The sequence below is a fragment of the Mus musculus genome, chromosome 7, assembly GCF_000001635.26.
Source record: "Mus musculus strain C57BL/6J chromosome 7, GRCm38.p6 C57BL/6J".
NCBI lineage: Eukaryota > Metazoa > Chordata > Mammalia > Rodentia > Muridae > Mus > Mus musculus.
The window spans coordinates 23300662-23312826 of NC_000073.6; the positions used below are offsets into that span (position 1 = coordinate 23300662).

General features: G+C 43.8%; 1 protein-coding gene across 2 annotated transcripts in view; it reads left to right on the forward strand.

The window, feature by feature from the left end:
• Positions 1-530: 530 nt before the first annotated feature.
• Positions 531-12165, forward strand: part of Nlrp4e (NLR family, pyrin domain containing 4E) — a 61086-nt gene continuing 49451 nt past the window's right edge. Inside the window, exon 1 of one of the 2 annotated variants that reach the window (NM_001004194.2) lies at positions 531-897. In NM_001004194.2, the coding sequence (NP_001004194.2) occupies positions 621-897 (277 nt within the window). In that variant the 5' untranslated portion in view covers positions 531-620. The remainder of the gene's footprint in view (positions 898-12165) is intronic. The other variant, XM_030242760.1, reaches the window with a different exon arrangement.

The following is a 12165-nucleotide window of genomic DNA, read 5'->3' on the forward strand; positions in this document are numbered from 1 at the left end:
TCTGGCTTCTACAGCCCTTCCTCCCCTTCTTCTGTGGGGTTCTCCTGACTTCACCTAGTGTCTGGCTGTGGGTCCCTGCATCTGCTCCTCTCTGTTGCTGGACATTGCCTCTGATGATAATCAAGGTAGGCGCTGATGTATGAATATAACAGAAAAATCATTTCATTAACTTCTTTTTTTTTGCCAATTGTGTTTGGTTCCATTTTTGATCTCTGTGCTGAGCAGCCTCTGGTTCCTGGCCATCGACATAGTCTCAGACATGGGCTCCCTCTTATGGTGTGGGCCTCAAGTTGTACCAGTCATTGGTTGGCCACTCTCAAAAGTTCTGTATCATCATTGCCCCAGCACATCTTGCAGGCAAGACATATAGTACTTTGAAGGTTCTGTGGCTGCACACCCTGCTTGTTACATAAATGCTGACACAGCTTATGTTCCTAAACTTGTGCAGCAAACACTTTACCAGCTCCATCACTTCCCCATTCCCCACCCCACCCCACCCCCATTTTTTTTGCTTTGTGCTTAATAACTCAGCTGCTTGCCTGATTTTCCCACAGAACCCATATGTTTCTTACTCCTGGTATTCACCTCTCTGAAGACGCATCTCTCTTCCTTAAGACACGATGGCATCATTTTTTTCTGATTTTGGCCTTATGTGGTACTTGGAAGAGCTAAACAAGAAAGAATTCATGAAATTTAAGGAATTACTCCAACAGGAGATTTTGCAGTTGGGGCTGAAACACATTTCTTGGACCGAAGTGAAGAAGGCATCTCGTGAAGACCTTGCCAACTTACTGTTGAAACATTATGAGGAGAAGAAAGCCTGGGATATGACCTTCAAAATCTTCCAGAAGATGAATAGGCAGGATCTCATGGAGAGGGCAGGAAGAGAGATTGCTGGTGAGTTGGTCAAAGCTGCTTTACAGTGGGTGAGGATCATGCCATAGTTTTGATAACTGTTCTTCATGCCCATCTACTCTAGGGCCATTGGGTGTCATGGGATATTCTTATGCTTGGGAAAGGAGGCACCTTCATGTAGACACATTAGGTCTAGTCTGTGTATCAAATGTATGAGGGTAGCATGCCCTAGCCTATTTGGTTAAACTTCTACCCAGGACATTAATAATGTTCCCCTTAATCTAAACTGGAGCCTTAACTCTATAGTGAAATGGTAACACTGAGAATTTAGGGCAGTAGCAACAGAAGACACCGGCAATAAATCATATTTATAGGGTCAAGGAAGATGGCTTTGTCTGCTTGCTATGTAAATATGACAGTCTGACTTTGGATCTCAGCAACCACATAAAAACAAGGCATTGTAGCAAGTGGTCAGTCAGTTTGGCAAGTTTTAAGCCAACTTAAAAAAATGTCTCAAAAAAATGAGATAGAGCCAGGCAGTGGTGGCACATGCCTTTAATCCCAGCACTCAGGAGGCAGAGGCAGGCTGATTTCTGAGTTCGAGGCCAGCCTGGTCTACAGAGTGAGTTCCAGGACAGCCAGGACTATACAGAGAAACCCTGTCTTGAAAAAAAAATGAGATGGAGTGCCTACAGAGAACCTTGGCTTTGTTTTCAGAATCTACCTGGTGCTTCACAACAATCCATAACTCCAGTTTCAGGGTATTCAATGCCTTCTTCTATCGTCTCAGAGCACTGCACAATTCTGGTGTGCATGCGTGCATGCAGACAAAAACATCTATTCACATAAATTGAAAACAAATCTTTTAAAAAGCAGAGAGTATTTGAAGAAGACACCAATGTTAACCTGTGCCCACCCCCTCACCCTCCCACATACATATCACATATGGATTTGAAACAGCTATGTACTACAATGTGAAACAGATTTCTCAGTCTATGTTGTGACTGTGGATGTTTTGATTTTAACAAGCAAAATCTTATATAAAAAAATCCATGGTTTGTGAACACTGTGATATAAGAGTCAGACATGTCTTTATTCTGGTATAAGATATTATGGCTGCTTTAAGGCTCCATTGATTTCTTTGTCCTTGAGGTTCCATGATAAGCCTGATGTAGGTTTTTTTTCTAAGCCCAGCCTTCTTGGAATTCACTAGTTGTCTTAGATCTGCAGCTATGATATTCTTTACTCTTCAGTCTATATTTGTTTAAAGATTGTCTCTGTGCTATTCTTTATATCCCACCTTCTTCTGGAATTCTAGTTGCACATATTTAATCTTCAATTCATAATCAAAATACACAAGAACAGTTAGAAATTATATTATGTACATATAGGAGTAGCTGCATATATGTATGTGCCCCATGCATGGACAGTGCCCTTGAAAGCTAGAAATGGACATCAGATCTTCTGGTACTAGACTTACAGAATGCGGATGATGTCATGTGAATGCTTAGAATTGAACACAGGTTCTCTTGGTGCTTTTAACCACTCAGCTCTCTTGAATGTCATGCATGTATATCTTTATACAATAACTTGTATATATCTCCTTTTCTTTTTTTTCTTTTTTTATTAGATATTTTCTTTATTTACATTTCAAATGTTATCCCCTTTCCTAGGTTCCCCTCTGAAAATCCCCTGTCCCCTCTCCCTGCTCCCCAACTCACCCACTTCCATTCCTGGCCCTGGCGTTCCCCTCTACTGGGGCATATAAAGTTTGCAAGTCCAATGGGCCTCTCTTTCCAGTGATGGCATACTAGACCATCTTTTGATACATATGCAGCTAGAGTCAAGAGCTCTGGGGTACTGGTCAGTTCATATTGTTGTTCTACCTACAGGGTTGCAGATCACTTTAGCACCTGGGTTACTTTCTCTAGCTCCTCCATTGGGGGCCCTGCGATCCATCCAATAGCTGACTGTGAGCATCCACTTATGTGTTTGCTAGGACCCCGCATAGTCTCACAAGAGACAGCTATATCAGGGTCCTTTCAGCAAACGTTTGCTAGTGTATGCAATGGTGTCATTGTTTGGAGGCTAATTATGGGATGGATCCCTGGATATGGCAGTTTCTAGATGGTCCATCCTTTTGTCTCAGCTCCAAACTTTGTCTCTGTAACTCCTTCCATGGGTGATTGTTTCCAATTCTAAGAAGGGGCAAAGTGTCCACACTTTAGTCTTCGTTCTTCTTCAGTTTCGTGTGTTTTACAAATTGTCTCTTATATCTCGGGTATACTAAGTTTCTGGGCTAATATCCACTTATCAGTGAGTACATATCATTTGAGTTCTTTTGTGATTGTGTTACCTCACTCAGGATGATGCCCTCCAGGTCCAACCATTTGCCTAGGAATTTCATAAATTCATTCTTTTTAATAGCTGAGTAGTACTCCATTGTGTAAATGTACCACATTTTTTGAATCCATTCCTCTGTTGAGGGGCATCTGGGTTTTTTCCAGCTTCTGACTATTATAAATAAGGCTGCTATGAACATAGTGGAGCATGTGTTCTTCTTACCGGTTGGGACATCTTCTGGATATATGCCCAGGAGAGGCATTGCGGGATCCTCCGGTAGTACTATGTCCGATTTTCTGAGGAACCGCCAGACTGATTTCCAGAGTGGTTGTACAAGCGTGCAATCCTACCAACAATGAAGGAGTGTTCCTTTTTCTCCACATCCTCACTAGCATCTGCTGTCACCTGAATTTTTGATCTTAGCCATTCTGATTGGTGTGAGATAGAATCTCAAGGTTTTTTTGATTTGCATTTCTCTGATGATTAAGGATGCTGAGCATTTTTTCAGGTACTTCTAAGCCATTCAGTATTCCTCAGGTGAGAATTCTTTGTTTAGCTCTGAGCCCCATTTTTTAATGGGGTTATTTGATTTTCTGGAGTCCATCTTCTTGAGTTCTTTATATATATTGGATATTAGTCCCCTATCTGATTTAGGATAGGTAAAGATCCTTCCCCAATCTGTTGGTGGCCTTTTTGTCTTATTGACAGTGTCTTTTGCCTTACAGAAGCTTTGGAATTTTATGAGGTCCCATTTGTCAATTCTTGATCTTACTGCACAAGACATTGATCTTCTGTTCAGGAAATTTTCCCTTGTGTCTATATATCTTTGAGGCTTTTCTCCACTTTCTCCTCTATAAGTTTCAGAGCCTCTGGTTTTATGTGGAGTTCCTTGATCCACTTAGACTTGAGCTTTGTACAAGGAGATAAGACTGGATCAATTTGCATTCTTCTACATGATAACCACCAGTTGTGCCAGCCCATTTGTTAAAAATGCTGTCTTTTTTCCACTGGAAGGTTTTTGCTCCCTTGTCAAAGATGAAATGACCATAGGTGTGTGGGTTTATTTCTGGGTCTTCAATTCCCTTCCATTGATCTACCTGTCTGTCTCTGTACCAGTACTATGCCGTTTTTATCACAATTGCCTTGTAGTACAGCTTGAGGTCAGGCATGGTGATTCCTCCAGAGGTTCTTTTATTGTTGAGAATATTTTTTGCTATCCTAGGTTTTTTGTTATTCCAGATGAATTTGCAAACTGCCCTTTCTAATTCATTGAAGAATTGAGTTGGAATATTGATGGGGATTGCATTGAATCTGTCGATAGCTTTTGGCAAGATAGCCACTTTTACTATATTGGTCCTGCCAATCCATGAGCATGGGGGAATCTCTCCATCTTCTGAGATCTTAAATTTCTTTCTTCAGAGACTTGAAGTTCTTATCATACAGATATTTCACTTTCTTAGTTATAGTCACAACCAGGTATTTTATATTATTTGTGATTATTGTGAAGGGTGTTGTTTCCCTAATTTCTTTCTCATCCTATTTATCCTTTGTGTAGAGAAAGGCCACTGATTTGTTTGAGTTAGTCTTATATCCAACTACTTCACAGAAGTTGTTTATCAGGTTTAGGAGTTCTCTGGTGGAATTTTTAGGGTCACTTATATATACTATCATATCATCTGCAAATAGTGATATTTTTGACATCTTCCTTTCCAATTTGTATCCCCTTGATCTCCTTTTGTTATTGAACTGCTCTGGCTAGGACTTCAAGTACTAAATTGAATACGTAGGGAGAAAGTGGGCAGCCTTGTCTAGTCCCTGAGTTTAGCAGGACTACTTCAAATTTCTCTCCATTTAGTTTGATGTTGGCTACTGGTTTGCTGTTTATTGCTTTCATTGTGTTTCAGAATGGGCCTTGAATTCGTGATCTTTCCAAGACTTTTAACATGAATGTGCGTTGGATTTTGTCAAATGCTTTTTCAGCATTTAAGGAGATGATCATGTGGTTTTTCTCTTTGAGTTTGTTTAGTGGATTACATTGATGGATTTCCGTATATTAAACCATCCCTGAATCCCTGGCATGAAGCCTACTTAGTCATGATGGATGATCTTTTTGATGTGTTCTTGGATTCGGTTTAGGAGGATTTTATTGAGTATTTTTGAATCAATATTCATAAGGGAAATTGTTTTAAAGTTCTCTTTCTTTGTTGGGTCTTTGTGTGGTTTAGGTACCAGAGTAATTGTGGCTTCATAGCATGAATTGGTTGGAGTACCTTCTGTTTCTACTTTGTGAAATAGTTTGAGGACAATGGGAATTAGGTCTTCTTTGAAGGTCTGATAGAACTCTGCACTAAACCCATCTGGTCCTGGGCTTTTTTGATTGGGAGACTATTAATGACTGCTTATATTTCTTTAGGGAATATGGGACTGTTCAGATCATTATTCTGACCTGGATTTAACTTTCGTACCTGGTATCTGTCTAGTAAATTCTCCATTTCATCCAGGTTATCCACTCTTGTTGAGTATAGCCTTTTGTAGTAGGATATGATGATTCTTTGGATTTCCTCAGGTTCTGTTGTTATGTCTCCCTTTTCATTTCTGATTTTTTTAATTAGGATACTATCCCTGTGCCCTCTAGTTAGTCTGGTTAAGTGTTTATCTATCTTGTTGATTTTCTCAAAGAACCAGCACCTGGTTTGGTTGATTCTTTGAATAGTTCTCTTTGTTTCCAATTGGTTGATATCAGCCCTGGGTTTGATTATTTCCTGCCCTCTACTCCTCTTGGGTGATTTTGCTTCCTTTTGTTCTAGAGCTTTTAGGTGTACTGTCAAGCTGCTAGCGTATGCTCTCTCTAGTTTCTTTTTGGAGGCATTCAGAGCTATGAGTTTTCCTCTTAAGACTGCTTTCATTGTGTCCCATAAGTTTGGGTATGTTGTGGCTTCATTTTCATTAAACTCTAAAAAGTCTTTAATTTCTTTATTTCTTCCTTGACCAAGTTATCATTGAGTAGAGTGTTGGTTAGCTTCCTCGTCAATGTTGGCTTTCTATTATTCATGTTGTTATTGAAGATCCGCCTTAGTCTGTGGTGATCTGATAGGATGCATGGGACAATTTCAATATTTTTGTAACTGTTGAGACCTGTTTTGTGATCAATTATATGGTCAATTTTAGAGAAGGTACCATGAGGTGCTGTGAAGAAGTTAGATCTTTTTGTTTTAGGGTAGAATGTTCTCTAGATATCTGTTAAATCCACGTGTTTCATAACTTCTGTTAGTTTCACTGTGTCTTTGTTTAGTTTCTGTTTCCAGGATCTGTCCGTTGATGAGACTGTGTTGCTAAAGTCTCCCACTACTATTCTGTGCTTAAAAACTGTGTGCTTTGAGCTTCACTAAAGTTTCTTTAATGAATATGGATTCCCCTGCATTTGGAGCATAGATATTCAGAATTGAGAATTCAGTGTGGAAGATTTTACCTTTGATGAGCATGAAGTGCCTCTTATTGTCTTTTATGATAAGTTTGGGATCAAAGTCGATTTTATTAGGTATTAGAATGGCTACTCCAGCTTGTTTCTTCAGACCAGTGCTTGGAAAATTGTTTTCCAGTTTTTTAATTTGAGGCAGTGTCTGTCTTTGTCTCTGAGGTGGTGAAAGACCCCCGAAGGGAGACCCTCACTCAAGCCTCGGGATATGGCGCAGACCCAAATGAGACGTGGAGACCGAAATGCCGTACACACAAAGCTATTTAATAAAGCGGGGGGGGGGGGGGTTAGCCAGCGCGCTGGGGCCGAGACTCGTACACCTCTGCATGGGGTAGAGGAGTCTTGACCCCGACTCAAATTTTTCACAAGCTTTTAAAGGCAAAAACCACAAACTGGGAGGGGGAACGGGGAGGGAATAGGGGAAGTTTAACAACCGCAAGTTTACTCAACCAAAGAGTCATGCCCTATGTTAGGCAATACACCTGGCCTATTGAAACATTCTGTGGTTGTTCCAGAAAATGTTTTTCTCAAGAACATTCTGGGAACTGTTTTCCAGATGGGAGGGGTTGGGCTCCGAGGTGAAAAGTTCATGTTCTCACAAGAGGCCAGTAATTTTCCATTCTTCATTCCCCACTTCTTCTTGTAAGTAGCTCTAATCTTAGAGCGATGTTTCAGCCTCTTGTAGGACCTGATACTGTTGTCGCAGAACCATTACCTGGACAGCACTTACTCTTTCTTTTACAAAAGCCACTAATCTATTAATAACACACGGCCCAAAAGTAAGCAAGAGCATAAGAATTATTAAGGGTCCAGCTATAGTCGAGAGAAGGGTGGTGAGCCATGGAGACCTATTAAACCAACTTTCAAACCATCCTTGTCTGCCCTCTCTTTCTCCCTTACCCTGCTCAAGTCTTTCTCTCAGCTTTTGCATAGAATCTCTAACTATCCCAGTGTGATCTGCATAAAAACAGCATTCTTCTTTTAGAGCTCCACAGAGTCCTCCTTTTTTGAGGAACAGTAAGTCTAGCCCCCTCCTGTTTTGTAGCACTATTTCAGACAGGGAAGTCAAGGATTTTTCTAAGGCATTAATTGACTTCTCTATTATTTCTAGTTCTTCATTAACCGCATCTCTTAAGGATTGGATTCCTTGTCTTCCTTCAATTAAGGCTGATACTCCTGTCCCCACTCCCACTGCCATGCCTATACTCATGAAGGTGGCTAAAGTTAGAGTAATAGGTTCTCTCTTAAATCTTGTACTCATATACATTTCCTCTAAGCTAGAAGCAGGATGATAATACACTCGAGGCAACAGTTGAATCATAACACAGAAATCATGGGAGGGGTCAAAGACCTTGGTTGTTACACAGGGGGTAAGCCCTGACTTACAGGCCCACCAGCCAACTGGGGACGGCACAAGATGAGTATTAGTTTCTGTTTTGGGCACAGACTGAGTTCGGTTGCATAAATGTTTGTGGGTAGGAGGGGGAGTACCTATACAGAGACCTGGGCTTATTGCCGATACCTCAGACAGAGTCAATTTTTTCTCCGTTCCCCATGAACAGGTGGCATGGTGGCTGGTTATATTGATATCTCCATTAAAGGTGATTCCTTCATAATAAGGGGGGGCCGAGGACAAACATAACCAACATTCCTCAGTGGCATCTGGATTTGTTCTATTAAGGGCGTAGAAAGCTCCTCTTACTAAATTAAACATTCTCTGTCCCGTTGTGGGGTTTGTTGGGGCTACAGTTGAGGGATTTTGTAATGTGGCGGTGGGAATTTGAGTGGCAATATAGGAGGGGCCCATGATAAGGGTTGGCAGTAGGGTCGGAGATTTGGGTCTGACTGTTGGAGGTTTGGGTTTAACTGTTGGGGATCTGGGCTTGGCTGGAAGAGGTTTGGGTCTGACTGGGAGACCCTGTTCTATAAGGACCTTGTTAGGCCCTATAGGTGCCACTATTACTTCTGTTATCGTCAATTTGATTTTAAAAATGAACCCAGTGTCTTGTGATGTTGTATACACTCGCCAGCCCCATCTATTTCCCTTAAGCCAACTTTGATGATCTTGTTTTCCTTTTTCAGTGAACCTTATGCGTAGGGGGTTACAATATTGACCTTTGCATGGTCCTGAGGGGCTGTTCATAAGAGCACACCCACTTTCTGGATAATTAGAGGGGTCCCTTTCTCCCTGGTTTGGCCCATCACGGTTACTGCCCCGATTTACCGTGATCAGGTCCCAGGAAGAGGTAGGATTCCAATAGGCATCTCCTGTTGTTTCACATCCCCATTTTCTGCAATACAGACTTTCTGGTCCTCCACATGTCACCTGCAGTCTTTTGGGTTGACCTTGACCAGGGCAAACATAGAAATCTGCTGCCCTAAGATTAGCACAGTAGAACTGCCCCGAACAGCCATATGAGCTCCCGATTCGGTTTGGGACACAATTTTTTTCTGGGGGGTGGGCTATTGAGGTTGGTGTGATCTGGGAGGTCCCAGGTGGGGGATCCAGCTGCTAACTTACAGATATCAGGTGTGAGATCAGGCCACCAAGTCCAGAGGGGGTGTATGTCAGTAATTGACCATACAATGTTGTCTTCTTTATTATGTACCTCCCAAGTTTGATGAAATGGAGCGTGAGGGTTAGGATTGGGGAGGGCCATTTCTGCGCAGCAGGCGTAGCTTAAGAGGATTGTCAGTAGTAGCCACCATCCAATCGTCTCGTTGGTTTTCTTTATCCTGACAGGCGGCTCTCTTGACGTGGGAGGTGTGGATCCATGTGGCATTCCCATCTACCTTTATTGCTGTGGGGATTGTCAAGAGTACCAAATAGGGCCCTTTCCACCGAGGCTCAAGGTTTCTGGTCCGATGTCTGCGGATCAAGACCCAGTCTCCGACTTGGAACTCGTGTGGAACTGCAGTGGTCCCTGGGGCATAGGCCTCCTTTATCTGGTCCCAAATTTGGGTTCTGATCACCTCAAGGACCCTTAAACGAGCAAGCAAAGCAGAGGGTAAGGTTGAGTCCGCATCAGGAACCAATGTCCCTCCGGACTCAGTTAAGGGGGGCGGTCCCCCGTACAGGATTTCAAAGGGCGAGAGCCCAAAGCGTCCTGGAGTATTGCGGACCCTAAAAAGCACAAAGGGGAGGAGGGCCACCCAGTCCTTCCCGTCGGTCTCAATGGCTAATTTGGTCAGGGTCTCTTTTAAGGTTCTATTTATTCTTTCTACCTGTCCTGAGCTTTGTGGGTGGTAGGCACAATGTAGTTTCCAATTAACACCCAATTGTGTGGCCAGTCCCTGACTTACCTGGGCAACAAAGGCTGGTCCGTTGTCAGACCCTATTACCTTAGGAATCCCGAATCTGGGCAGGATTTCTTCTAAGATCTTCTTGGCTACAATTTGCGCCGTTTCTGTTTTTGTAGGGTAAGCTTCAACCCATCCTGAAAAGGTATCTATAAACACTAGCAGGTATTTGTTACCATACATCCCTGGTTTAACTTCAGTAAAATCTACTTCCCAGTACACACCAGGGCGGTCTCCCCTCTGTCTTTTTCCAGGTTCCCTGTAAGCCTTTGAGGTGTTAGTAAGGGCACAAGCCTGACAGGCTTCTACTACCTTTTGAGCCGTCTTCCTGAGGTCTGGGACCTTGAACCTGGAATTGCCCTCAACTAACTTTGTCATTTTGTTAGCCCCCAGATGTGTGAACCGATGAAGTCCAGTCATGAATTCAAGTCCTTCTTCTGGGGTTAAATTAATTTTTCCTGGGAAGAAGTAGGGGAGTGGGTCGCTTGTCCAAAGTAGCTCCCGGAGGTCATATTTTTCGGGCTTGGACGCAGGCTTTGGCTGTTTTCTTTTAGCTTGCCCTACCAGGACGATTGCCCCTTGGGCTGCTTGTTTTGCCACTGCATCGGCCATCCGATTTCCACGGGCAGTCAGTTCTTTTCCTTTCTGGTGTCCTGGGCAGTGGATGATGGCTACTTTCTTTGGCAAGTGTATAGCTTCTAAGAGTGTCAGGATTTCTTCTTTGTTTTTAATGTCCCTACCAGCCGAGGTTAAAAGGCCCCTCTGCCAGTAGATGGCCCCATGGACATATGCAGTGGCAAATGCATACCAGCTGTCGATATAGATATTAACAGCTTTTCCTTCTGCCAGGCGTAGAGCCTGAGTTAAGGCGATGAGTTCAGCTTTTTGGGCCGAGGTACCTTCGGGAAGGCCACTTGCCCATATTGCTCGAGTCCCATCTACCACCGCTGCCCCTGCCCTTCTTTTTCCCTCTATTACAAAACTACTGCCATCCGTATACCCGTTAGGCACTCCAGGCCAAGGTTGGTCAGTCAAATCTTTTCTTGTTCCGGCCTCACCGGCCAGAATATCAACACACCTGTGAACCAGGGTCGAGTCTCCTTCTACGGGCAGGAGTGTGGCGGGGTTCAAGATTGCTGGGGGCGCGAAAGCCACCCGATCGTGTAGGAGCAGGCTTTGGTAGTGGGTCATCCGGGCATTGGTCATCCACCGGTTCGGGGGCTGTCTGACTACACTCTACAACGCATGGGGAGCGATGATGGTCACATGCTGCTCCAAGGTGAGTTTGTCAGCGTCCTTGACCAACAGTGCCACAGCCGCTATGGCACTCAGGCAGGTAGGCCATCCGCTGGCTACAGGGTCCAATTTCTTTGACAGATAGGCCACAGGTCTTCTCCATGGCCCTAGTCTTTGGGTTAGGACTCCTCGGGCCACACCGGCTCGCTCATCAACATATAGTGCGAAAGGCTTAGTCACATCTGGAAGGGCTAGAGCAGGTGCCTCTAGAAGAGCCCGCTTGATGGCTTCAAATGCTTTCTTGTGGTCCTCAGTCCAAACAAAGTGGGGGCCCTCTTTGGTTAAGGGATAAAGGGGAGCTGCCATTGTCGCGAACCCAGGTATCCACAGCCTGCAAAAACCAGCAGTTCCCAGAAATTCACGTACCTGTCGTGGGGTGGTTGGGACCGGAATCTGCATCACGGTCCGTTTCCGGGCTTCTGTGAGCCATCGTCTTCCATCTCGGAGGGTATAGCCCAAGTAGGTGACTTCGGTCTTACACAGCTGGGCCTTTTTCGCAGATACCCGGTACCCTAACTCACCCAATTCGTTTAGAAGTTCTTTGGTTCCTGCTATGCATGCCTCACGCATCTGAGCCGTGAGGAGGAGGTCTTCTACATATTGAAGAAGAGTCACTTGGGGGTGGCGTGCCTTGAAGGGGGACAGGTCCCGATGGAGAGCTTCATCGAAGAGAGTGGGAGAATTTTTGAAGCCCTGTGGCAACCTGGTCCATGTTAGCTGTTCGGTGTGTCCACTCTCTGGATCTCTCCACTCGGAGGCAAACAGCAGCTGGCTCTCGGGGTGTAGTCGGAGGCAAAAGAAAGCATCTTTTAAATCTAGTACAGTGTACCAAGTTTGGTCTGGTGGCAATGAACTTAGCAGGTTATAAGGGTTGGGGACGGTAGGATGTATATCCT